This window comes from Pygoscelis adeliae, unplaced genomic scaffold, assembly GCF_000699105.1.
Source record: "Pygoscelis adeliae isolate BGI_AS28 unplaced genomic scaffold, ASM69910v1 Scaffold27, whole genome shotgun sequence".
Lineage (NCBI taxonomy): Eukaryota > Metazoa > Chordata > Aves > Sphenisciformes > Spheniscidae > Pygoscelis > Pygoscelis adeliae.
In genome coordinates, this window is record NW_008825410.1 from 2,743,227 (window position 1) to 2,769,992 (window position 26,766).

Sequence of the window (26,766 nt, forward strand, 5' to 3'; positions counted from 1 at the left end):
CTCATTGCTGACCATCAACAATATAAATAAAAGTACTAAAAGTTCTGAACTTTTGTTCTATTTTCCTTTTTTTTTTTTTTTACAGAAGAAAACAGAAAGGAAAAAACATAGACATCTTGTCAATCTCATCAACAGTCACATCTTAAAATACAGACATGCTGTATTTAAGGTAGTTCAATAAACTATGATGCTATTTTCAATTAAAATATATTATTTAGCACAGAATTATCCAGTTCTTTTTAAAAAAGATTCTACAAGATGACTTTAAAAAGTCCTGGCATATTGACATAAGTGCAGCTGTGCTAAGTTTCCTCTATCTAACCAAGCATCCTTTGTAAACATTTCACTGACATGGAATTTTGGGCTGTATAAAGACAGCAGTGCCATGTGCTTGATACTCAGCACAGGAATTTTACTTGACCAGAAAGAAACTTCTACTGGCATTAAATTGCTGCAGTTTCAGCTACAATAGGCTGGTAACTTTTGTATTGCTAAGTATCTCCTTCTAATACAAATAAAACCCTTTTCCAGTCGTGTGAGCAGTTCTTTTCTAGATTTAGAATACAGCCATTTATAGCATAAGCTACAAAAAGTGTGAAAATACATACAGAAGTGTTACACTTGAAAAGAAAACACCTAACTCTTCCTTTCCAGAAAATGTGAGTTTGTCTTTTGAACTTAAACGGCCCTTTACAAAATACTAGCCAATCATGTACTTTGCTGTCCTATAAAGAAGGGTTTTCTTGGCAGCAGATGAGAGAAATTGAACTTTTACTTCAGAAACGTGGATTACTTAAATTAATGTCGTCGTCTAGTGCTGGCTATAACATTCTTCCTAACTCTGATTGCAAACCTTTTTAGAGAAGTAGCACTTTATTTTTTCCCCATTTTTTAATTTATGTTAATATGATTTTTATTTATGCCATGATATAATAAAAGCATAGATAATGTTTCATTCTGCAAAGAAATGAAGAATTTTTTGGAAGTCAAAAAGTAAGTAAATCCACAAACAATTTAATATACTCTACCTATAAAATCTTAATTTTACTTCTCACGTTTTAGAGAAAGTCTAGTCACCAGATCTAAATAAAAACTATGCATTTTACACAATATATGAAAATGCAAAATAAAACATGATCAGAAAATAGTGTTAAACTGTTAAGTGCAAAACCTTTTGAACTGACCAGCTGTTAAGCCTAAAGTAGCAAGAAATCCACTCTCTAAGCCACCAGATTTTCTAAATAAATTCTAGTGTCAAGTATGGTTTCATGTTGTCTATTTTCTTTGAAGTGTTAAAGCAAACCACCACCCCCCCCCCCCGCCATGAACAGAAATTATGAGTTAGGAATAGGAGAGACAACTAAGAAAAACCCAAAATGTTTCAGAAATTTTTTTTAATACTTTCCCCTTTCAGAATCAGAATAAAACAATTCCTTGTAAATAAATCAAACAAAAGTTAGCATTTGCTATTGCAACTGAATTGTCAGAAATGGCAAATGAAAGTGACAGGATTTTTTTAAACGTATTTTAAAGTAACAAAATAAAAAGAATACCTTTGCTATTTCTTCTTCTAATCTTTCTTGGTACTGTTTTTCTAGCAGTTGAACAACATCCAGATCATTCTGCGTTTCAATTTCTCTAGCAAGCTGTAAGAAAACCATAAAATCTCAATCATGTATTTGTGCTTTTATTTCGTTAATTTTAAAAGTTTCAATCTGACAGAGATTTTTTTTTTCCCTCAATTAGGTTATCTTCATTTCATGAAAATCACATAATTTTGTACCACAACATAAAAGAACTAGGTAGAGGACTTTGCCTTGTTTCTGCTTCAAAATTAAATTTAAAAGTTGAGTTTGCAACAACTGTTCTTCCAACACTATTTGAATTGTCAAATGCAGAGAAAACAGCTAAGAAAGCAGAGGATCACAGTACAAAACAGCATCACTATTTTTCAAAATGCAGAACTGTTGAGCCAGGTTTCCAGCAGTCCTAGGGGAGGAACGTATAGGGGAGGAACGTATAGAGTCTTTTGTCATTTGCATTTGGTTTCTAAGATCTTTGGGATTACTTTTTCAAAATTTCTTCTAAAAACTGTGCAGTCTATACTTAAGTACTAGGATTTCACTTAAATCACTCTTCTTCCATAACTAGTGTTTAAAGAAAAGTCACCATGTTTTAAAGACTCCTGAAGAAATCCCAGAATTTGAACACTATTTTTTTTCCACTTTAGTAAGAATAAAAAAAAAAAGAAATTTAAAAGCCAGGACCAATAAAGCAAGCTTTATTGCTCATAATTTCCAGAAATGTTTTTCAGCAATATTTAAATCTTTTTCCTCTAACATGGTCCATCTAATAGTATAACATAGTACTAACATGATAATTACTTTACTACGACCAAATACTAGTCCATATTTCAATTTCATCTTAGAACCCAAAGCATCTAAATTATATTGACCATATGTATATTAGCTGTCAACTGAGTTATACGATACCTCCAGTGCTTCATCTGTTCCTTGCTGATGAAGATTTTCAGTGCACTTCACTTCCCTGAAAACTTCTTTTAGCTTTATTTGTGAATCTGTGGATACACTAAAAAGGTGAAAGAAGCAGAGGGGGGAAATAAAAAAAATTAGTATCTCAATATACCTTATTTTTCCTCTATTCAAATATGCATTATATGAATATACATACACATCATATATATTTAAAGACCAATAACTGCAAATATTTTATCCATAACACACCTTTTCCCATGCCATTAATTTCATATACCTGACTTTGTAATTCATCTGCCTTCCAAATGCTAGCTCTTCCTCTCAATGTGACACATCTTAACACCAGTTTTGCCAAGGACCTCACAAACAACTTTTAAAGCTACGTGGGAATATTTTGTGCTCAATAACTATACACAGTTAAGATAAGGACAAAAGCGCCTGTTTGAATCATAAGGGTATGAGAGAAACCAGAATGGTTATGTGTATGAAGCCATAAAACCACCTAGAAAACGGTTGTATTTATTTTGATTCTCTTAAATTGATGCTTATCAACAGATGCACCGCTTGCTTTCTTGTGTTATACAGACGAGGCATACACATGAAAACAGTAAAAAACAGTAAGAAATCCAATGAGGTTCATTTTACATTTAGATAACAACATGCTGAAATATATTCAGACTGTCTTTTCCAACAGAACTGCTCTCTATATTGAGTGTTATAAATCAGTAAAAACCAAAACACCACCACATACCACCAGAACTCTAGCTCCCCTTTCACTACATATTGAAAAAGACTTAACAGAAATACACTGCCAAAAGGATAAGATACAGTATCAACCTACCTAAAAAAAAAAAAAATATTAAAAAAAATTCTCTCCTCTAGTATTTCTGATCTGCTACCACAAAGACAATGAATCCCTTGCTAAAGACAGGGTACAAAATAGATTTAGAAGCTAAGTTTATTGTCTGTGAGTCTTACAATCTTAACTAGACCAGGGTTTTACAAAGATCATGAAGCTTCTTTTGCTCAAATCTGAGAGCTGGTTTAGATAATCCTGAAATGGAGTCAGGAATGGTAATTTTACAAAACTTGTGACATTTTTAACTACAAAAAGTAACCCATTATTTTTAGCATTCATATTTAATTTGATTAATGAAATCAGTTGCTACTGTTCCTTTTTTTTTTTTTTTTTTTTTCTTTTCTGGTGTTGCAATAGAATATACAACCAGATGAAAACGTCCCCCAAAAAATTCCTAGGCTTGGGCACAGCTATACTCCTACTTAGATCTTAGTTTAAAAGATGCAGCAATAAACCAGGTATGGAGACTGAGTACGTAACAGATCATTCAACAGGTTACTGACTACACCATTATAAGATACTTCAGGCTTGAGATGTAATGAGACAGACTTCCCTACTAGATTATTAGAAACCAATTTATGTACTGATCTAGGAACTTTTCCTGTAAAACTCCAGTTTCATTTTAACGTTTAAAACCTGACCTTCAGGTATGAAAGCTAAGAGAATGCAGATCTTCATGGGAAATTTTTTCTCTACTCTGTTAGCTTATAAATACCGACAACAGCTCTAAATGCTCATTAAACATATGTAAAATGAGTTTTGAGTATTTTAGGTGAATAGTTATCATGGACTAAATCAGAACACTAACTACCCATTTAAAAATAATTTAAAAATCATATATGGATATTTATAACTTGTCCTGGCCAACACACATACAGCAGTATACAGTTTCACAAAATGCATTTTGAAAATGCTCATAGCTCTTTTTTTTTTTTTTTTTTTTTAAAGGATTAAAAAGTAATTCATTAAGAAGCCATACAGTCCCTTAAAACTGAGTTCAGGCTAATAGATGTGTACTGATTCTACAAGGCAGACCGTGGAAAACAATGATATAAACCCTCAGTCTTACAGATACATAAACATTTGCAGAACTTAGACCTCTTATTCACCTCAAAATAAGTATATACAAGTATTAATTCATATGAGGGAAAAAATTGGTTACTTTACTTGCCACTTCCAAGACTAAAAACATATTTTAAGGAATGAAAGGAAAACCGTTTAAAAGTTAGAAAAACACAGATGGCTGAGAAAAGGCTGTGATCAAACAATAAGGGAAAAACGCTGTTTGGGTTCTGATGGGTCATGGTTGAAGGAAAATACTTTTATCTTCATTTCTCTCAGCTTCTAAGGATTTATCCTACCACAGTCCTTTTGCTTTTTTAAGAGAGTACTGTGGTAAGTATATCAAATATTTAACAATTTGTAGAAACATCTAGACAATTTCCCCCCCTTCTTAGTAGCATTTCCTGTTGCCACTGTGTCTACCCATTTCCCTTTTACAGTTGGGAACTGGTCTGTCTAACAAATTCTCATAGTTCTCTCTCACAGAAGGGAGACTCAGATGAAAGAAAAACGCAGAGAAACTGCGTGGATTTGTAGCATAGTAAATGAAACAAAAGGAAGGAATATAAGGGTCAAAAATGGAAGAACAGGAAACCAGAGATGACACTGAACAGAACACAATCAAAAGCACCCACCACTCCTTGAACACATCCAAGGAGACAGTGAAAGAATCAAGGAACAGAAGGAGGCTCCACAGGTGTCATGATCCCCCCAAGACTTGCACCTCTTTCAGGTTTGAATGGCCACAGTGGTCAGGGCCAGGAGGAGGCTGATGAGTATGTCCCATGGCCCGTGACTTGGTGAAAGCCAGAATGTGTTAAGTGGACCTCAACTCTGCCACAAACTTTATTGCTACATATAACTATAGAAAATCATCCATTTTATGCAACTATGCTACACAAGGTCTCTTTAGATGTAAAGCACATCACCTGGAGTTTTGAGGGTTAAAAGTGGTCTGTTGAGTTTGAAGTTTTGAAATTACTGCTAAAAAGCTCATATATATGAAAAGACATTTATGCATTATTCCAATTATCAAATCTTCCTCTATTAACTATAAAAATGTAGTAAATTCTAAATGCTGCACTACTTAGTTTGCAATGTTTATGTCATTTCTTTGTAACACTCTTAACAACTCTTGAAGGAACAAAACAATTAAAAGTAATATGTTTATAAAGAATTTCTCAAATTTTGAAGTAAAACACATATCTTTACACAAATGGTTATTTGAAACACTTCTTTTTGTACGCAGTGCAAAGTTATAAGCGTTAAAGAACCGATTACTACCTCGTGTGGTCAGAGGATACCCCAGCACTCTGAAGCTTATCCTGCAGATGGACAATCTCTGTAGTGTACCTCTCTTCACTTTCTTTCAGCTGCTGTTGGAAATAGGACCGGAGGTGTTCCAGTTCTTGAGCATGCTGTTCTTCAAGTTGTGTTTTAAGGTTTCCTATCTCCTTCGAACAGTATTCTTGAATCTTAGGATCTATATGTAGGTTATTTGAAAGGGGGGGGGGGGGGGGGAGGGGGGGGGTGGGAAGGAATATAAATTACATTAGTATAAATTAACTCTCTCCCAAGTTATTAGCAGCGATGGACTGAATAATTACGGTAGTTAAAAAATTTCTTCTGATGTCATATCAATTACTTTTCCATAGCAAATAAACGTAACTTAATCTTCCACTTTGCAAAACTGTATTTGATATGGGTAACGGAACTTTAACTGTGGAAAACTGAAAAAGACTAAACCAAAACTGTTTCACAGAATATAATTCCAAAATATTTTAGAGATTCAAGAAAATTGGAGTATCATACTGCAAAACCTGCAAAAAATCTCTTATGTGCTTCAAGTTGTCGTAAGCTATGAGTCAGTTAAAATTTAAAGTCATTGTCCTCTCTCTCTCTGAATATACATACAGTAAAAACAGCACATGCATCTTTTTACCCATTAGATCTTGTGAAGGTGTCAGCAGACATTCCTTTCTTGTTTCCAGATGGCTGGGTTCCTCTTCTTTCCTCCTTTCTGAAGAAGATAGCCACGGTTCTTTGACCTAAAAAATAATCAAGTAAATACAAATGACAACAATTTGTCAGCAATAATGCAAAAATATTAACTACTATAAACATGTAAGAAAGGTTGGTGGCCAATGCGTAAGACAGTGTAACGAGCGTAACAATGTGTTTCATTTTACAGACTGAATGACCAAGTATACATTTATAGCTAGCTGATCAGCCTGTGCAGAATGTCCACTGTAAATCTCAAACTCCTCTCTCTGGATATAAACTGTTAAGTTATAATTCCTCTGACTCCAAGAAGGAGAGGAAAACACTAATACACTCCTCAGGCCCAAGATGCCCAACCTCCTCTAGCTGACCCTACTTTGTGCAAGGGGTTGGATTAGACGAACTCCAGAGGAGTCTTCTAACCTCAGCCATTCCACGATTCTGTGACATGGGTAGCAGCTTTCTCCATTTTATCAAATCATTGCCTTGCTCTGCCACTCAGCCAGGACACATAAACACAATTTCAAACACATTCTTCGCTCATCCAGAGGGAATTCATGCAACAGAGAAAATTCAAATGTTCATATACTCATATGCTATAAAAAGTTTACCTGTTTACAATCCTTCATCAGCTGTGTTTGAAGTGCTTTCAGCCTACTGTATTCTTCCATTATCTTGTGTAGAAGTGCATCCATACGTTCTTGCACAGCTAAATTACACAGATAACCAGGGACTTCAAAAAAAAAAAAAGAAATCAAACATTTTACCATAAATTTTAATACAGTGAATTGTTCACAAGTTCTCCACTGAACAATTATCTGATAAACATTACATACTATTGAAACAAGTGAGGCCCCTTCCAAATTTTGGATGCATTTTTATATAGTATTGACATATATGAATTTTTTGGTGGAGCTGCTTGCTGCTTCTACAAAAGGAGGAGGAAAAAAAAACCTAACACCTTTTTCACTGATTTCCACTATAATGAAAACAGCACAAGAAAATACTCATAATAACAAATAAAAGTGGTTCAGAATAGTGAGGAAATCTCTAAAGCAGCTATTTAGGTACATTAATTAGCACTTGAACAACTAATGGCATAATTGTCAGTCTGAAATACTTGAAATCAGCATTTTTTTTTTAACCAGCATGGTAGTACAATGCCATTACCTTGAGCTTGACCTCTGTGTATTGGTAATTCTACACTCAGTTTTTCTCTCACAGCAGCAGGTCTACGGAAAATATCTTGTTCTCTGTCACCAACTTCTACAGCAGCTGAAGAATGTTCATTCTGATTGTCACACAAAACCTGCACAACAAATGAAACAAAGAAAAAAAGTGAAGAATTGTTTATTGATTTATCAATCACAATTCACAAAGAAAACAAGAAAAATCGTGACAGGAAAAGTAGTATTTTGTGAGTATTATCTTCTGTGGAAATAACGGCATAGATGTTCTGTTGAGTCATAAGGATCTAGACAATCTTTGAAACTCCTGATAAAAGAAACAGGTATGGAAAGACTTTTCAGCTAAAACATAAATACATATATTTTGGCATGGCTATTTAATTTGGAACTGACCAGTATTAAAATCTTGCATAGAAAGGCCTCCTTTATTAATGCTGAAAGCAAATTTACATTGTGAATGTCTCATTCTCGTAGACTGCAATTTTACTTGGAAGAAAGATTCCCTATGGCAGAAAGTTGTATCTTTTTAGAGATTATAATTCATCTTGTTCTTAAGTATTGAACAACTAGGACAAAAGGGGATGGCAGAAGAAAACTCAAGCAAATCATAAACAGAATGCCTCATGTTTGTTGGTGCTATATGGCCAGCAGAATAGCTGCCATCTTTACAATGAGTAGGCAAACAGAAGATTTATCCATATGACTTCTGAAGATAAATGAAAAGAAACTTGGCCTGCCCAGACCACACAGTGGGATTCTTTATTTAAAGATTTTGGACTCAAGAGACATCAAATTCAACTTACAAAATTAAAATCATAATTTCTCAAAAGCTTAACATGGAATCATACAGATTGGCAGCATTTTTCCCAGCCCTGAAACAACAAATGCCAAAGACTCTCATTCAGCTGCTGCTTTCTATGAGCTATCACGGAGCTCTGCTTAATCTCTCCTATGATGGCTCTCAAATAAAAAAGTTCTGCTATGCACTTTCCCAAAAAGGTGTTGAAAAAAGTCCAGCAAAGAAGGAAAAAAACCACCCCGCCAAAACCAACCATTTGAAGTATTTAAGATTGGAAAACTATGGCTTATAATGAATGATGAAAGTAGCTTGATTTATCCAGAAATAAGTTTAATAAGTAACTTGATTGCTGGTCAAAAAGTACCTGTAAGGGCCATTTATTAGTAGTAGTCTACAAAAAAAAGATATGGCAAAATAATATTATTGGTGGCTGATACTAGAATGCAGGCTAAAAATAAGCTTCAGTTTTTGACTATAATATTTATTTACTTATTTTGACTATAATATTTAGTTACTGAAAACAATATAGACAGCAATTTTGGTAGAGAATTAGACACTTTTAAGTCTTTGAAAGATATGCTGCAGCTAAGAAAGAAATTACTATCTTATTGCAGATACGAGAGAGTGATGTCCTGTGTGTCAATATGTGCATGACCGCTGTTAAATCAACAACTTATGGCCAGAGACGTACAGAAAGGAAAAAAATACTTCCAAACTAGTCGATACAAGACAAACATTACATAGAAGATCAAGACTAGGTATAAGACAGAAAAATTGTCTGAACAAGGACATGAAACATTTTAGGGAAAAAAAAAATCCAAACCCCCTTGCAATGTTATTTTGGAAGACCAGGTTTACCTGTCTCTATTTTGAGATCAATGCAAAGAGAAAAGCTGCAAAGAAAACATGTTAAAAATGATGTAGAAAAATATGATGACTCACTGTACACATACTTTTTCATTTTCAAAATTTCCATTTAAAAAAAGACTCTTTGTTAAGTCTTACCTGAGCAAGCCTAGAACATTCCTCAGTTACAGCTTCATTCAGCTTTTCTATAAGTCTTTGTGTAGATTTAACTTCATCATCTATGAATACAAATTATTCATATTATTTTTAAACACTATATGCACAACAACTTTTCAAAGGCCTAATTTCCTGCCTTGGTGAGGTTGCCTCTTCAGCTCTTAGAAAAGCATAGGTTTTTGTTCCCCTCTTTCTTGTTCCATCACACAAGACAGATTCAGTTATAATGGTAGAACTGTATGTTCAAGAGTAAGTGATAAGAAATGGCTTTGTGTGTTAGTGAGCTCTAGAAAGATCAAACTTTTTAAAAACATACTGGAGGACAAAGAACTTGTGCCAAAAAATTACACATGGGCAAATCATGGGATGACAGAAAAAGTAGAGGTGGAAAACCAGCATGATAAAAAATTTCTTTACTGAAAGAGTGGTTAAACATTGGAACAGGCTGCCCAGGGAAGTGGTGGAGTCACCATCCCCGGACATATTTAAAAGACATGTAGATGAGGCGCTTAGGGACATGGTTTAGTGGGCATGGTGGTGTTGGGTTGACGGTTGGACTCGATGATCTTAGAGGTCTTTTCCAACCTTAATGATCCTGTGATTCTATGATAACATAAAAGCTCACTGAGGCAAAAAGTAGTAGCAAAGAAGTAGTAGCAAAGAAGCTTACTTAATGTAGGCAGGGAGTCAATGCAGTAATTCAAAGAAGAGAGAATGAAACAAGCCCAAAAATATTTTGCTGATGCATTTGCTTATTATTTCAGTAAGGAATACAACCTTATAGGTGAATCTATTATGTAGTTCTTTACAATTTATTGACCTAATAGAAACATGAGTTGTAATACTTCCTATTCCTTCCTTTTTTTTATATATTATTATTATTACTACTACTACTTTTTTGGTTTTTTTTAAGTACCCTGAGTAACAGACTACTTGTAATGGGTAAATAATTTGGTACAAAAATGCTTCGAAATGTTCTATAAAAATAATTTATTGTACAGCTACATGCACAAACTCTTGTGCTTGTTTTCTTTTAAAGACGCTATTTTTCATATCAAGAACTTCACTCCCATAATTCTGGTCAAGTTACCTGCTTGTTGAATTTTCAAGGTCTGGAGCTCCAGCTGATGCATTTTTTTAAGATCATTCATCTCTTGTAGATGACTACGTACAAGCTCCTCTTTAAGACTGCAAAGTGCACTCTCTTTTTCTGCTTTCAGGTACTCACGAACCTGGTCTACATGAGCTGAATAAACCAGGGATAGGCAAATGCGCTGTGCTTCCATCTGTAGCTGTAAATCAGTCTTTGAATAAGACAACACATTTTACAAAGAGTGAGAAACAAGAAAACAAAAAAGTCCCTTCTTTGCGAATTTCTGAAATTAATAATGTGTTGAATGGAATGCTGCATATATGGTATGCATTAGGTAAGTTTAAATATACACAGTTTGGAAAACTGAATTGTAAAAAAATAGTATGACGCTTCTTCAACTTAAAATAAAAATTGAACTAAAATCAACAAAACTCAATATGCTACAATTCCTATTTTGCAGCGATAAAAACCCAACGAATTTCACCCCGATGAAGTGAGAGCAATATCACTACCAACAGAGTAAGTTAAGAAAGTTCACTCCAAATACAGAAAGACGACTGTATTATTAGCAGACCTTAGAAACACTGATTTCTAAGACTTGTAGTTCTAGTCTGCTCCTTTGGGGATGTTACCACTAAAGCGAAAACATGTTAAGGATATGCCAATAATGAGCTATTTAGAGTCCAAGCTTGAAAAGGTTTTTAGACACCTCTGGACCGCAACGATTTTTTAGTTCTGTGGCAGGAAATTGCAAGACCCTTATCACATCCTCATTAAAAAAAAAAAACCCCAAACATTATACAGCTGTAGCTCTTTTCTATAATCTCACCACTGTTTCCAATGTGGCTTTGCTTGTGGTTTTTTTTTCTTAGGAAATGAATGTACTACGACACAACATAAAATTAGGCAATTCACATAAAATTAGTATTAGTTCACTGTTAGGTGGATTTTTAGAACATGAAAAAAACAGTGTCTAAAAAAACAGAAGACTGGTTAACATCTATTTCTACAGAAAACTTAGTTGCACACTTCTTGCAGCATGCTATTCAACTTCATCACTGTATATAAATTTAAAGCCAGATTTATGATTCCAGCACCTAATTAAATTTACAATTTACAATACCAAAAAATAGAAGCAAAATTTCTCCAGCAAAACATAGAGATTGGTTAGAATCACATGATATGCATAACTTCTGTATCTTCACACATTTCTCTTCTCACACTCACATCCAGAGACATGTCTTAAGAAGTGATAACCACATATACAAAAAAATTCTGATAATGGAAGATTAGTATTTCACAAGTTTGATAAAAGATGACTGAAGAAGTCAAGAGTTTCATTATCTCTTTATATTGTTTGAATGAGTACTTAGAGAACTGAAAAGCTAATTGCAGATTAAAAAATTACATCCTGAATAAGTTTTCACCTCAAGTAAGTTATTTAAATGCTATATCAAAGTGTGAAGTGCTCTAGATGTCTTCTTCTGACCTTTTTCTGTTGTTGTTGATTTAATTAAATGTAAGGGGAGAGTATTTCTTTCACTGAAAAATAGCATTCTCATACACATTGACTATGGTTATCATTCTGGTCATTCATGTAACCACTTTCAACCATTGGCCACACTGCCACACACATGACCACGCACCCGTACTTCAAAGCAGCTAATAGGAAAAGTATGATCCAAATTCCCAAGTGCAAGCTCCTACAAATTTTCGTGGGTAAATTCTTTTCTATACTGCTTTATGTAACGTACCTGTTCTGATTTTAATGCATCCACTTGCTGCTGAAGATTATTATTTTCACTCTGTGTAATGGCTATTAACGATGCTTCATCTGTCAGCCTGCCTGTCATCCCATGCAAATGTTCTGCAAGAGACTGCTGTTCTGGTTTCAATATTTGCTGAACATCCTTTCTTTTTGTTACCTCATGACTGATAACTTTACCTGAACCTAAATTTCCTCTTACATTTATTCCTTCATCAACTTTATTCCTTGGACCAGCGGTTTTATTTCTACTTTCAGATGCTGGAGCAGCAGTCTTTATAGCTTTTGCTTTAGAGCATTTTGTCTTAGAGTCATTACTATTTTCTCTCTCAGCATGGCTAACTATGACTTCTAGTTCTTTACATTTTGCTAGAATTTTTTCTTTCTCACCTTTTAAGGATTTAACTTTTTCATTTAAATGACAAATTTCACTATGCTTTGACTTCAATTGTTCAGAGAGATCGGAAAGTCTCAGGGATAATTCCAGTTTCTCACGCTGGGTAACCTCAAGCTTTTCCATGAGTTCTGTTGCATCTTTCTCAACAACTTCTCCAGCCTCAAACGTGCCTGCCCTGGACACCTCGATTTCTTTACTCGCTTCAAAACCAGAAGTTTTAGTTTTAAATAAAACTGGCCTATTGCTTTGTAAGTGGTGAAGTTTTTCATTCAAAGCTTTGAGTTTGCTTTTATATTCAGCTTCCTGCTTATTCTTGTTCTCTTCTAACTCAGTTTTTGCCTTCAGAAGACTTGCACATTCTTTCTGCAGCTCTTTATAATTAGCTTCAAGTTTTTTCTCAGTAAATGAAAAGGCACTCTTCTGCCTTTCAGTATCCTCTTGGAGTTGACCATTTTGGTTTTTAAGTTGCTCATTTTCAGTAATCAGCTTTTCTATCCTTTTTTGCAAGTCCAAAATTTCTGACTTAGAGCTAACACTGTTGTTAAAAATGGCATTTTCTTCAGAGCTTACCAACATACTTTCTAACTTCTCTTCCAGAGTTTTGTTCTCCCCCTTAAGAAGGTTATTTTGTGTTTCAAGTTCTGAACATCTTTTTTTAAGTTTATCTTCTCTCTCCCTCATTTTTTCCTGCATCAACTCAGCTTTAAGCTGCAGCTCTTGAATTTCTTGTTCAAGGGTACCTTTTTCTTTTTCCTCTTGCCTAAGCACTTCAATCTCCTTCTGCAGCTCTTGGATTTGAAGTGTCATTTCTTCAGATTTAGAATTTACAATAGACTGCTGTAAATCTTTTAGGTTTGAAATCTCTAATATCAACTGATTTTGCTTTGTGATTAAGTTGTCCTTTTCATATTGCATGGCTTCTATCTTTTGACCCATTTCATTTTGTACCTCATCTAACTGCTGTTTATGGTGCATATTCAAGCTATCTTTAAGGCTTTCTATGTTCACCATGTGCTCTTTTTGTAAGTCTTCTTTAAGTCTGGAAAGTTCCTCTTCATGACTAAACAGAAGCTTTGTTCTCAGTCTCTCTAATTCCGCTTCTTGAGATTCTGCCATCCTGTCCAAAACTGCATCCTTCTCTCTTTCTAGCATTTCAAGTTTTATTTTGTAATTTGTGACTTCTGCCTCGTGTTTTAATTCCAATTCCTTCCTAAATTCAGAGGCAGAAGCCAGTTGAATTTTTAAATCTTCAATCACAAACTGGTATTTTTCAGCTTCATTTAATCTACATTCCATATCCACTATAGTTTGTTTGGCTCTTTGAACCTGCTCTCTTGAAAAATTCAGTTCTTGGAAAAGATCTTCAATTTTAGTTTGTTGAAGAGACTTCTCTGCTGAAATGATTTCCATCTGTTGTGACAATTCTTGCTTTAATTTTTCCCTTTCGTTATCAGCATCTTGCAATTTCACATTCAATTCATTAATTCTAATATTCATTAAATGCATTTGATCTTTATTAACATTCTCATTCAAACATAGACTTGAAGTTTTCTCCAATTCTACTTTTTGTTGCAAAAGTCGCTGTTCTATTTCCATTGCATGCTGCTTAAATAATTCTTGCTTCATTTGTACAATCTGCTGGCCATGCATTTCATCTAATTCAGCCTGAAGTTGTGCCAGTCTCCTTTGTGTTTCTAATTCCATTCTTTGCACAATGTCAGCTTCAGACTGGCTGTCTTTATAACATCGTTTCTGCAATTCTTCCACAGTTCCCATTAATTGTTTTATTTCATCAGAACATTGTCTGTCTTTCTGTTTGTAGGTGGTAAGTTCAACTCTCACATTACTTATCTCCTGGTTCTTTAGTGAAATCTGTTCTTTCAATTCTTCAAGTAATTTACTGACATCTGATAATTTTTCCTTAAGCTGAAATGAATTTTTTTCTTCTTCTCCAAGTTTTGCTTCCAGCTCTTCCACTAATGCTTCTTTTTCTTGTAGTTTACTCAAATCTTCTCCCTCATTTTTGTGTTTTTCCTTTAAAAAATGAGCAAAACCATGTTCTTATTTTTAGTTCATAATCTGAACATATAAGAACATTTATAGACTTAGCTATTTAAACACAATGCCTTTCTTTAGAAGGCTAGTGATCATTTATAAAAACTAAATATGAATTATTTGTTGACCACATTTGGAGGTTTTCTATATCTATGAAATAAGTGACAATCCCCCCCTGCCAAAAAAACCGAAACAACAACAAAAAAATCACTTCCATTTTTTCCAGTTGTGCTCTGATACTTCAAAAAAAATCTACTGAAAACTTTGTCTCTTGTCACTTTTAATGACATTTAATTTTTTTAGGTACTTTAAAGATGTTTTCCATGAAGGATAATTAAAAAAAGAAAAGTACATGAGGAAAAGAATTCATTCTTTCCTTAAGACAGAAAAGATTGTTCATGCAGGTCATTTAATGAAGGCATTCTAATATACAGTATAGTTTCATAATTTGTTGTAAATATTTCTGCAATTTTTTAAAACATAATACTGACATTAAAATTTCAGTTTTAAATTATACACATATTATGTGTTAGTTAACAGAAGCAGTCTTAAAAACTGAAAATCTTTATATGCATTATATGCAGCACACTCATAATCTGTGCTTTGGCCCTTAAATTTCAAAGGAACTACAAAATCCTGAAAAGAAAAAAGAAATCAGAAAAAGAGATCTTTCTAGTAAGGAACATACCATTTCATACGTTGTGATTTTGTCTTGAAGACGTGTAATCTGCTCTTCAAATTCTTCGTTCTTTTTTTGATAATTATTCAGCAGACGTTCTTGTTGTTCTAGCTGTTGCTGATGTGAAAGTATCTGTTGCTTGGCTTGCAATAAATCAGCAGCTGTGCAACTATGGCTGGTGTTCCTTAGGGCTTCACTTGCCTGCAACTTGAATGTTAAAAAAAAAACCAACCTAAAATATATGAAGTTTTTCAGAAACAGCTTGCACTACAGAAAGAGTGATCTTTACTTTCTTCTTCCACATCACGAGCACAAAGACTATCACAAAAATTTTATAAATTCTTTTTGGAGGAACTGAAATATCCTTATTCTTTTGGGATGGCCAACCAATAAAAAATATTTAATATTAAATTGTTTTATGGTGAGCTAGCACAGGACAGCAGTGTCTCAGAAACATTTCTAAGTAGTAAAATGAACTAGTTGTAGTTACTGTCCCCAAAATCAGATTTTTAATAATAAAAACTCGGCTTCAGAATATAATCCACCGGAAGCTCAAAAAAGCTATATAAAGTGCTTAAACAGCACAAAATACTACAATATTGAACTGCAACACCGTAAACTGTAGTTAACACAGACTAACAGAGCGTCCATGGCACCTCAATCACCAGTGCCATTAAAATTGATGGCTGGCTGTTTTGATTTCAAAGGGAACAGGTTGGATTTCAGCCCAAAGCTCTGAGAACTAATTACACAAGTGGTTTTCCCCCCAGGATAACTGCCATCATCCAGTACTTATCAGAAGCTATCGCCACATATTAGGGAAGAAAACAGACTAATATTTATTATTTTACAGTGAATTAGTACAACGAATCAGGTACTATAATGATAACTGTAGGACCCGGTAAAGTGACTGCTGATCTATACTAAGAGACCAATTCCTCAAAAATGCTCAAAAAATTCTGTGTTTCTGCAGGAAGTAGCCATTTATGGACCCTCCAAAGCGACACCAATTTTCAAACCCAAATAAATATTGGTAGCACTTGTAACTTACATGCTGAAACTGAATTTGCAGTTTTTGACTTTGTTCAGTAAGCTCTAAGAACTCCCTCATAGTTTCATCCTTTTCTTTCCGTGCCTGCTGTAGGTTAGTAGTAAGCTGAGTGATAATGTCATCTCTTTTTTTGATAGCAGCTTCAAATTCTTGCAGCTATGAGAGATAAAATTTAAACTATTAGTGCACATCAAAGCCACAGACAAAAAAAATAGTAGCTTATTCTAGTTAAGTAGGAATACATCATCCCTAACCTCTCCATTTAAAAGATGTCACACAGACCTACTGGAGCATTTATGTTTTCACAAACTCTATTTGTAAATACTTCAGAAACAGATTTTTTCCCCCTCATTCAACAATATATGACCTCTCCATAAAATATATTTATCAAAGAACAAAATCTGAACCTTTAAGAGGGTTAATTAAATATATAAATTGCTTTTAAACTAAAAAGTGTGGCCACATAAACAAACCATCATAAAGGAAGCCAGAGTATCTACTTACAGTGTTTCAACAATTTTGTACAACTACTCGTGTCCACACACTTTTCCCACAATAAATGCAAGTTAGATTATCTCTCACTGAAAGTGCAATAAATTGCATTCATCATACTAAAAGCATATAATAGATACCATGCAGTATCCTACATTGTGAACTCAGATAAATTATTCATAACTACATGAGAAAATCAGCTCAAGCTGCAGAACTGATACGGTGTATTTAATAGATGAATGTTTTGTAATGATGAAGAAATGATAAAAGTACAGAAAAAAAAATCCTTTGCAAATGTTTTATTTTTTATAGGATTGCACTCAGTCAGCCATGAATTTGACAATATTAATTGGGACTATTTTCACATGCAATTATATAAATAGACAGGTTACTCACTTTAAAGTCACTTTGTCAATTTGAACTCATTCAAGGCTAGTAGAAGCTTCACCTCTATGCATTGCAAGTTTCTTAAACCATCAGTCACCTTCTGTAACTGTTTTGTTTACAATGCTCCCAAAAAGAAGCTTCTCCAGATTATACGCTGAGTCTTGAAGTAAAATTACAATGCTTCCAGATAAAGCTTACTGATTTAGATGATAGGGACATTATTCAGTGGGACATAAAAAACCAGAAGTCCCTTAAACAAGCCAAACTATGCAAAGAATTTGAGGAAATTCTTTCAAAGTTCTTTTCAGAACACTGCAGTGAACTCCCACTTTAAAAGCATGGATCTAGTGGAAATACTAATGTTTGTTATAATAGAGAAAATTAGGAACAGATCAGACACTTTAGTGTGTCATACCTTTCTTTTTGCATCAGTTCAATGAAATTGAATAACTAAATTTATCTGTTCTGATCCACACATTGTTATATGATAATTTTCAACTTTTTTTATTCAATCTTTTTCTTTAACAGAGGCAGAACTAAAGCACACAACATATCTTCCACATTCCCCTTTTACAATTCTTTTGTTTCTTCTGAAGAATAAGCCATATGCATTTCTCAACTGAGATATTATGCACTGTACCACTATCATACAAAAATATGCTGTAACTACTAAAATATTATTGTACCACAGCCTGTTTTGTTTTAATATATTTTTAATTTATTTTAAAAATAGTAATCATAGCCATTTAAAAAACACAAACATTTTCACTTTCACCTTTTTCAGGAAAAACTAACAGTAGTCACAATTGTGAGAAACTAAAATTATGCTTATGGACTTTATTATGCTATAGTTATGACTATTATGTTTAGCACAACAGATACAAGACAGTAATTAGAAGCTAAGTTTGACTTAAAATGCAACACCAGAGATTCACCAACAGACAAAGGAATGATAAACCACCTCCTCCAGGGCAACCACTTAAAGATCTCTCTAGTATGGTAGAAAACATGACATCCATTTTCAGGGATAAAATACAAATGAAAGCAGAAAAAAATTATAATTGTGCAATAATAATGAAGGTGAAAATGACTGAATATTACAACAATTTTGGTATTCTATAGTACTTTGTAAAAAATAGAAAAACACAATTATGTGACCTGAATAAAAATTGAGAGACATAAGTAAGACATGAAGCATGACAAAGCACTGACTTCATGCATTGCACCACTTGCTTAAACTAGAAGAATAAGTATTTAATATTCTTTACTTTAAAACCTAACTTTAAATTCCAATGGTATTTCTGAAGTAAGAAGTACTTCTCTGTAATCCCAAGTTATGAGATGTTTATTAAAACATTCTGTCACAGTTGCCTTGTATTTCAGGCTGTGAAGTCTGACTACAAATACCTTTTTGGTTCAAGGATCAACTCAGTTATATCATTTCTTAGGAAGTAAAACCTGCGGTTTTTTGATCTTGGAGGAACAGGAAGGTATTAAAGAAATGCAGTCATTGCACAACTAGAGAAGAACTAGGACTTTTCTTGCAGAAAATTGTCTTTCCGTTCCTGATTTGAAGAAAGTCACTGTGAAGACGACTGCAATTTTAGTTACAAAATACAGAGAAAAAGGACACACAATGGAAATGCCATTCAAAGAAATAGAGCACATGGTATGTGATTGAAAGAAATTATGTGTAATTCTATACCATACACTGACTGCATTCTGAACAGCTGCCATTAAGTGTGAACTCTTTCAGGTGAGTTTCTCTGCATTTTTGCATGTAACCGAGTAGCAAGTAGAAAGCAACATAAGGTAATTATACCTGTTGCAATCCTTCTGTACCATATGCTGCCCTCATTTCTTCTAGCTCTCTGTTTAGCTCTTCAATCTCTTGCTGTTTCCCAGCCAATTCATTCTCCATCACCTCTAGCTGCGTGTGAGAGTGCTGCATTCCATGCTCAGAACAAATCTCTCCAACTCCAAATTCTTCTTCCTAAATCAATCCAAGTTCCTTAACATGCCATTTTTTAATGCTTTATCACAATAAGTAAACTCAAATATAAAATTCTGTATCAAATGCCACCTTAGTACATTAACATACAATACAGCATCGAAGATCTTATTGCCATGGTAACCTCCTTTGTTAGTATAATTCACACCTCAAGAGCACTGACATAAAGCATTTCTGCAAGTTCTGCTTTATAATCTTAACCTTAATAGAAGTAGTAAATTGTTTTGCATTTCAAGTTTAACGATACACTGTATTAATATATAACAAAACAATGCAGATGCAGAGCACAGCATGCCACATAAAGTATTAGTCAGCAACATAGTTTTTGTTCAAAACAAATTGTTTGAGGTTTTTAGTATTCACCATTAGTATTACGATTCAATTTGCAATACTGTACCCTGATTAAGTCTGCAGGTATAGCTGTTCTTGTCACAAAACTGCAACCATTTACCTGTATAAAGACAATTTCTAAATACATTATTATTTGAAATAGAGCTTGATTTCTATTTTCCATTCATTTGAATCTTATGTGATGATTCCTGCAGACCCACGGGAATTTTTATGCTACAAAAATTTATTTCATTTGAAATACAAAATAGCTTTATATATAGTAAATTGCATCAAAGTAAGCATAGGTAACAGGTAAACCCCCCCCCAAACTGCAAAAATACATACTACTGTCTAAAAACAAAAACCATATTATGAATTTAAACACCTAGAGAAAACAAAGGAATTCAGATTTAAAGGTCAATGCAAAGCTTTATACTTTAAATTATTAAAATGCAGTACTATTACATTTTAAATTACATGTTTAGTATTCCTATATATCACTAAACATAGTTATGCTTTCTAAAAGGTATTTATACACCCCAAGATTTACTATTGTTGAAAGTCACCAATCTCTTGATAGTGGATGAAAGACAAATATCATAGGCTCTCATCCTCAATTTGAAGGAATTTCTTAAGATTGAAAAAGAGCAGAAATTATACATTTAACATAAGACATTTGCAAAAAATCCTCTTTCACTCACCTAACACTGCAACCCCTTTCAGCTTCTATAAGAATTTTGGTTCTACAGACTGTGCAAACCAATAATGACGAATCTCCAAAAGGCAAGCACAAACCAAAGTAGCAGTTACAGGTTTAAAAAAAAAAATCCAAATGAAAAGAATACGCTGTGCACTTGTGAGTAACCATAACAGACAGGCAGACTTTTAAAACAGCAGACCAATGTTTTAAAATGAGAAAGCAAGAACAGCTGTATTTCCCCTCAGAGCTGTTTATTACATCAGAGCCTGAAACAAAAATAATGGTACTAGAGATGGAAAGGCATCATAGCATTTCAGACCCAAATACTATAATTACATCAAAAAAAGAAGCTATACTGCTCAGACATCTGCTATAGTCCAGATCAGGGCTTATTTACAAAGGACTATCATGCCTGAGGAAATCAGTAAGTTACCCGACATGGAAGTACACTGTTATAAATGGGATCAATATAGTCATTGAGTTTGTATTAAGAGAATGAATATACCTGCATTAGACAGGTATTTGCAGAGCTGACACAGTGCCCTTTCAATTCCTGACTTCCTCAGTAAAAAGGAAGACACCACAGAGACATTACTACTTTATTTTAGAAAGAATAAAGAAAATTGCAGCAAACAGCAGTCCAGGCAACTCACAGAGGCACTGCACATCGTTTGTGCATTGCCAGATGTTCACTCTACATTCAGACATACAAGTGTCTACACAGCGCCTGGCACCAACGTCTTTATTCAGATTTTGGCGCATGTCCCAGATTAACACCACTAGTAGTTTAATAGGAAATCTATTATGAAATACTACTTCTCCTTTTTTTAACTCCCATTTTATTTAGGCTTAATTGATAAAGATGTAGTGTATGATTCTTGTAATCTACCACAATGGACACGCTCTCTTCCTGTGAATCATTTCTGTGTGCAACAATCAAAGACTCTTAGATGCTTTATAACAAGAGCTACTAGGAAAGACATAAAAGACTTATCTCATCAGATGTTCCAGACTCCTTAGCAGCTGAAATTTCTACAAAAGACCTTTTACTTATAAAAGGGATTTTGCTATACGCATTCAGAACAACTGTCTGGGACTTTGGAAATCCCACCTCATTTCACAGGAGGCTCTTAGACATCACAGAAGTGAACCACAACAACGCAGTAGTCCATGCTGTTTCCCATCTGATACCTTCTCCTTTCAAATGCCTTATGCTTTCTGGTAAAGTGCAAGTTGAAACATGACAAGACAACAAACTGCACTGAATCTATGGAAAAAGCAGCCAGACTGCTGCAGCAGGGTGCTGTGCTGATGGGAACCTCGCAAGCAGCCTGGCAACTTCTGGCATGACAGAAATTCCACTGCGTCAGAGCAGACAGACAGTTGGGGCTGAGTTATTAGCTTCAAAATACCTTAATTTAAAATTGATTTTTCACTCATCTGCAATATGTGAAGATTGCAGTCCAGATACCAGCTTCAGTGTTAACAGATGTCTACACAAGGCCTGTTGGACGTCTGTGTTTTGTCTCATGGCCCCAGTGGTCTACCCATATAGAGATCTTCTGCAAGCCCATAAACACTATTAATGTAGACTCTCATAATTTCTTCTTTTAATGCTTTGCAGTTCGCCTTTAACACTGAGATGTCCTTATGCCTTAATGCCTTATGATGTGCTTAGTTACATACCCCAGCAAACAATTAAACATTTAAAGAAGCAATCAAACTGCATAGCATTTTAAGATAATGGAAGCAAGGAGTAACAGAGCTCTAGCTATAATCACATATACAAATAACCACAAAATAAGAAAAAATTAAATTTTACAACACATTAGCTACCCAGGAGCAACTGTTTTAGTGAACAAAAGACATGAAAAAAGTGAAGGTTATGGAACTTCCTCAAAGGACATTCTGACTGATTTTTCTTCCTTGCTTGTATTTTCAAAATAATTCACAGAAATAGTATTTACTAGTATAAAGTAAAATATAATTTGTAGTCTATTGGCTAAAAATAAAGGTATAATTTATATTGCATCAGTAAATACATGTGTTTAAGACAAACAAAAGGAATCTTCTTCCAGAGAAACACAAGGAAAATCAGCTTCCACCACTGAATTAAGGCAGCTACTCATGACAATTGCCACCAGAGGTCAGGATTAAATTTATGAAATCACTGTATCCGTTGTAATGTTCCTTAGACCTTGGAAGACCTGAAATTGTACCTCAGAAATAGCAGTAATAATATATAATGTGTAACTACTTATAACATTAATGCCAGTACTACAGAGATTTCCCTTTATAAATAGCAAATTCATGCTCAGCATCAATCAATACATACTGTTCAATCATTGAAAAATGTAGAAAATACCTTAATGCATGAAAATAATATAACCTATTACAGACTGGCAAGCAGACTTCTGATTAAAAAAAATGCTTTGATTTGGTAGTAGAAACATACAGAAGTATCTGGAATGGATTAGCAATTTTACCTCATGCTTTTCTCCCCCCCCCCCCCCCCCCGCTTTTCTTTTACATTTTGGACATCTGATTCCTTCACAAAAATTAATACTTAGAACTCCAACACTGCTTGTCCATGTTCTTAGCTTCTCCTCAATTTCCTAGTTATGTCACAACTAACTATATGAAACTTAGCTAAAATTAGCAATTAGGGCAACTTGGGAAAATTAATTTCAGGTTTTTTTTTTTTTTATGCTCCATAAGTAAAAACCATTTCCAGTTTGTGCCTAGAATAACAGGCACAATAAAATAAAAGAAGTGCCTAGAAATGCATCTGTCATTGCATTTTTGAGGAAATCTGCAATTTCGAGGAAATCTGCAATTTTTAAAAGGCACATTCAGAAGGCAGTCTGGCTGTAATTCTATTGTCTTTAGTATCTGAAAAATTGCTCCCTAATATACTCTGTAGGCACCTACAGAAATCTTTGAAGAACGAAGCAGGGTAAATTAAAATTGTTTAGATGTGAAAATTCATTTTAAAATGAGAGCTTTGAATTCAGCTGATACTAATAACAAAACACTAAAAATCAGAACATATCCACAATTATCATGAGGCATTATGCCAGATCTTTTCTGTATTCTGTCTCCTTGTGCAAAGACGTGTTTTCTTGAGCTTTTGCAATCAGTCTCCAACACTGCTTCCTACAACCTCAGAAGTGATCAAAATTTCTTAGTCGTATTTAATTATATATGTAATACCTCTCACTTGTAAAAATACATGAACATCAATGCCATTGTCAACTGTTTTCAAGGGTTCATTCTTCACATACTGCATATTCCATTTAATAGTAATCACACACCATGGTGACGCATATTCTAAAAAGGTGCAGTAAGCACACAGCATTTGTTCAAAGGTGTATTTGCTACACTCTCAATGGCAAACTGTGTGCACATACTGCCCTATCATTGTAGCATACATAAAGCAAACACAGATTCTTTTTGTTCTTTGCTACTTTAATTCGTTGGACAGAATAAACTACATTTTATCTATGAAAAATACTAAATCTTTAAACTTCTAAATCCCACCCCACCCCCCCGGTAGAGTTTGCTTCAACCCCTTGCACCTATCCCTCCATAAAAATATTTTTTCTTTCTTTCATTTACAGCACTCCCAAGCAGCTGGACTAGAATATTCAATTCCAGAAGTGCTGGTCTCAGATATTTTTTTAAATTTGCATCACAAAAAACATGCCATAAGAACGATCACAATTCACCAGACCAAGGGTCCATATAGTTCAGTATCATGTATTTGAAAGCAGCCAATAATGAATGTGAGGGAACATTTTCCCTGTACTCTCAAGTGCCTTCTCGCAACACACCAGAAGAAAGTGGGGGTGCTTATAAACAAGGACAGGAGGAAAAAGTGGGAGAGAGAGTCAAACTGGCGAAGAGAGGGACAGGAAAAGAATTCCACTAAAAAGGCTGAGACCAAATCTATAGAGGAAACTGTAACTGGGATTTGATGAGAGAGGTTGGAAAGCAAAATTACTGCTTTCATCTAAGACAAACTTTTGCCCAGGGAAGTGGTTGAGTCACCATCCCTGGAGGTATTTAAAAGACGGGTAGATGAGGCGCTTAGGGACATGGTTTAGTGGGCATGGTGTTGTTGGGTTGACGGTTGGACTCGATGATCTTGGAGGTCTCTTCCAACCTTAATGATTCTATGATTCTATGAAACTGAGCTGAATATTAGGAACATAAGAAGAGGGAATAAAGGAGAAGAGGTTTTCAAGGGAAAGGGAGAAAAAAATGTTAGAAGAAGAAAGAAGGAAGAACAATGCTTGGATAAAGTTGGAAAGGCCAGGAAAGAAACTGGGCTTCGGAATGACTGAGGAAGAAAAAGGAAGAATAGAAACAGTCTGAAAAGCCTACAAGACTGAGCTAAGAAACCAAGCAAGGGGAAAAAGGGGATGGGCAAGGGAAGGTGAAAAGATTGACAGGAGCTATTACAGAAAAGGGAAGAATTTACAAAAAACTAGGGGACAGAAAACGGACACAGAGTTGGTCAAGCAAATAGGCTGGGAGAAGAAGCAAGTGAAGATAAAGCATTTAAGTTGGGAAAGAAAAGTTGTTCCAGTTTTCAGGGCATGTCTAGACCGCCAACTGTGGTAATGATTTTACTTTTGCACCATGCAGTGCAACAGGTCAGGGACATGTTGTCTGGTCTGTATATTCCCTTAGGCTTCACAATAAGCCGCTATAATACCAGTACGGAACAAATAGTTACTCTAAGGTGTAGTCACCTTCTCTTACAAAAGGCTAAATCAAGAGAGGAGCAAAGTATTCTACACAAAATTTACTTCAGCAACAGAGACTCATTTGATTACTTCATCCCCTCTTACTTGTTGCCAAGCTTAAGACTCTTGGGTGTGTTTTGCAGAAGCATTTAGCACAGAGTTCTGCAAAACAAAACCCAGATTGTCCCTACAGAAAGCGACTGTTTGAGACATTAAAAATTATTTTTTTAAACTAGAAACAATATTTACTGTACTCAGATATTCCATGGCTATTTCTTGCAAGCATGTTCTTGACCCATATTTATGCATGAGGTAGTTTACTCCTTACAAACATAACAAACTGTTTTATTTGGCAAGACTAAAGTTCCATATATGCTACTACCCTTCGACGTGACAGAGATGAGCAGTAGATGCCAATGTGTGATGGGTTGACCCCAGCCAGCAGCTAAGCCCCCCCCAGTCACTCACTCAATCCCCTACAAGCGGGATGGAGGAGAGAATTGGAAGGGCAAAAGCAAGAAAAATTCATGGGTTGAGGATGAAGACAGCTTAATAAGTGAAAGAAAACAAAACAAAACCCCCAAACAACAAGCGATGCAAAGGCAATCACCACCTCCCACCAGCAGACTGACGCCTAACCAGTCGCTGAGCAACGGCTGCTTTGGAACTCATTAAAACGTAATCAACTTGTTAAATAGTTTCCCACAGAAAATTAGGAGAAATTATGCACAGCCACAACTCCAATGGCAACATGAAGCATGAACACAACCATAATGATGGCATTGTTACAACAGTTCATATATCTACTGCATTACTGATTATAGTAGCCTTCCCATTATGTAGTTGACATAATGCTTGCTTTAATGGTACATTAATCATACCAGTAATGACATAGAATCATAGAATAGTTTGGGTTGGAAGGGATCTCTAAAGGTCATCTAGTCCAACCCCCCTGCCGTGGGCATTTATTAATGCCGCGGGCAAAAACTAATTTTTAATGTCTTAAACATGTAACAGCTTTGTCTATAATATCATGTCTGCTCTTCCTTTCCTTCCCTTTTTGAAAAACAATGCACAGCATTGCAGTAAGCACGTAAAAGAAAAAGTTGAAAGAAAAGTTAGGAAAAGTGTTACTTCAGTCTTACCTCAGAACTGTAATCTTCTACCGTGGTGGAAATTTCACTTTCCGGCTAAAATGAAACATTAAAATATTTACAATGATGGCACTCTAAAAACATTAAACAAGACATTTTCCATCTGTTTCTGAGAATGTAGACAGTATTCAAAAATATTAAAGTATACATGAATTTGATTAGAATATATAGATAGCAAAGGCCACCTTCACTTCCTTGAAATCCTAGCTTTAAAAGCGAAAAAGTTACTTTGCTGTAAACTATAATCATGGAAACATTATAATTACATGACAAAGTCTTCTAATGAAAATACAACCTACAGGTACAAAATCATGTTTTGGAAGTGTAACTTATAATTTGGGGGGGGGGGGGGGGGGGGGGGGGGGGTTTTTTCGGCGGCGCCAGCCACAGAGTAACCAGAGCCGTAAGCTGGGAAGGACGGTGCCAATAGGCTGCCATGCAAATAGCACAGGCTTTGAAAAACAAGTGAGCGGAG

The 26,766-nt window shown here is 34.8% G+C and overlaps 1 protein-coding gene across 1 annotated transcript in view; it reads right to left on the bottom strand.

The window, feature by feature from the left end:
- AKAP9 (A kinase (PRKA) anchor protein 9) overlaps nt 1-26,766 on the bottom strand; it is a 118,657-nt gene that overhangs the window by 58,945 nt on the left and 32,946 nt on the right. Inside the window, 14 exon segments of the mRNA XM_009330588.1 lie at nt 1,554-1,646; nt 2,493-2,589; nt 5,701-5,899; nt 6,359-6,464; nt 7,029-7,150; nt 7,588-7,726; nt 9,409-9,488; nt 10,517-10,730; nt 12,274-14,715; nt 15,425-15,622; nt 16,467-16,622; nt 19,168-19,338; nt 19,754-19,807; nt 26,283-26,327. Coding sequence (XP_009328863.1) covers nt 1,554-1,646; nt 2,493-2,589; nt 5,701-5,899; nt 6,359-6,464; nt 7,029-7,150; nt 7,588-7,726; nt 9,409-9,488; nt 10,517-10,730; nt 12,274-14,715; nt 15,425-15,622; nt 16,467-16,622; nt 19,168-19,338; nt 19,754-19,807; nt 26,283-26,327 — 4,116 coding nt within the window.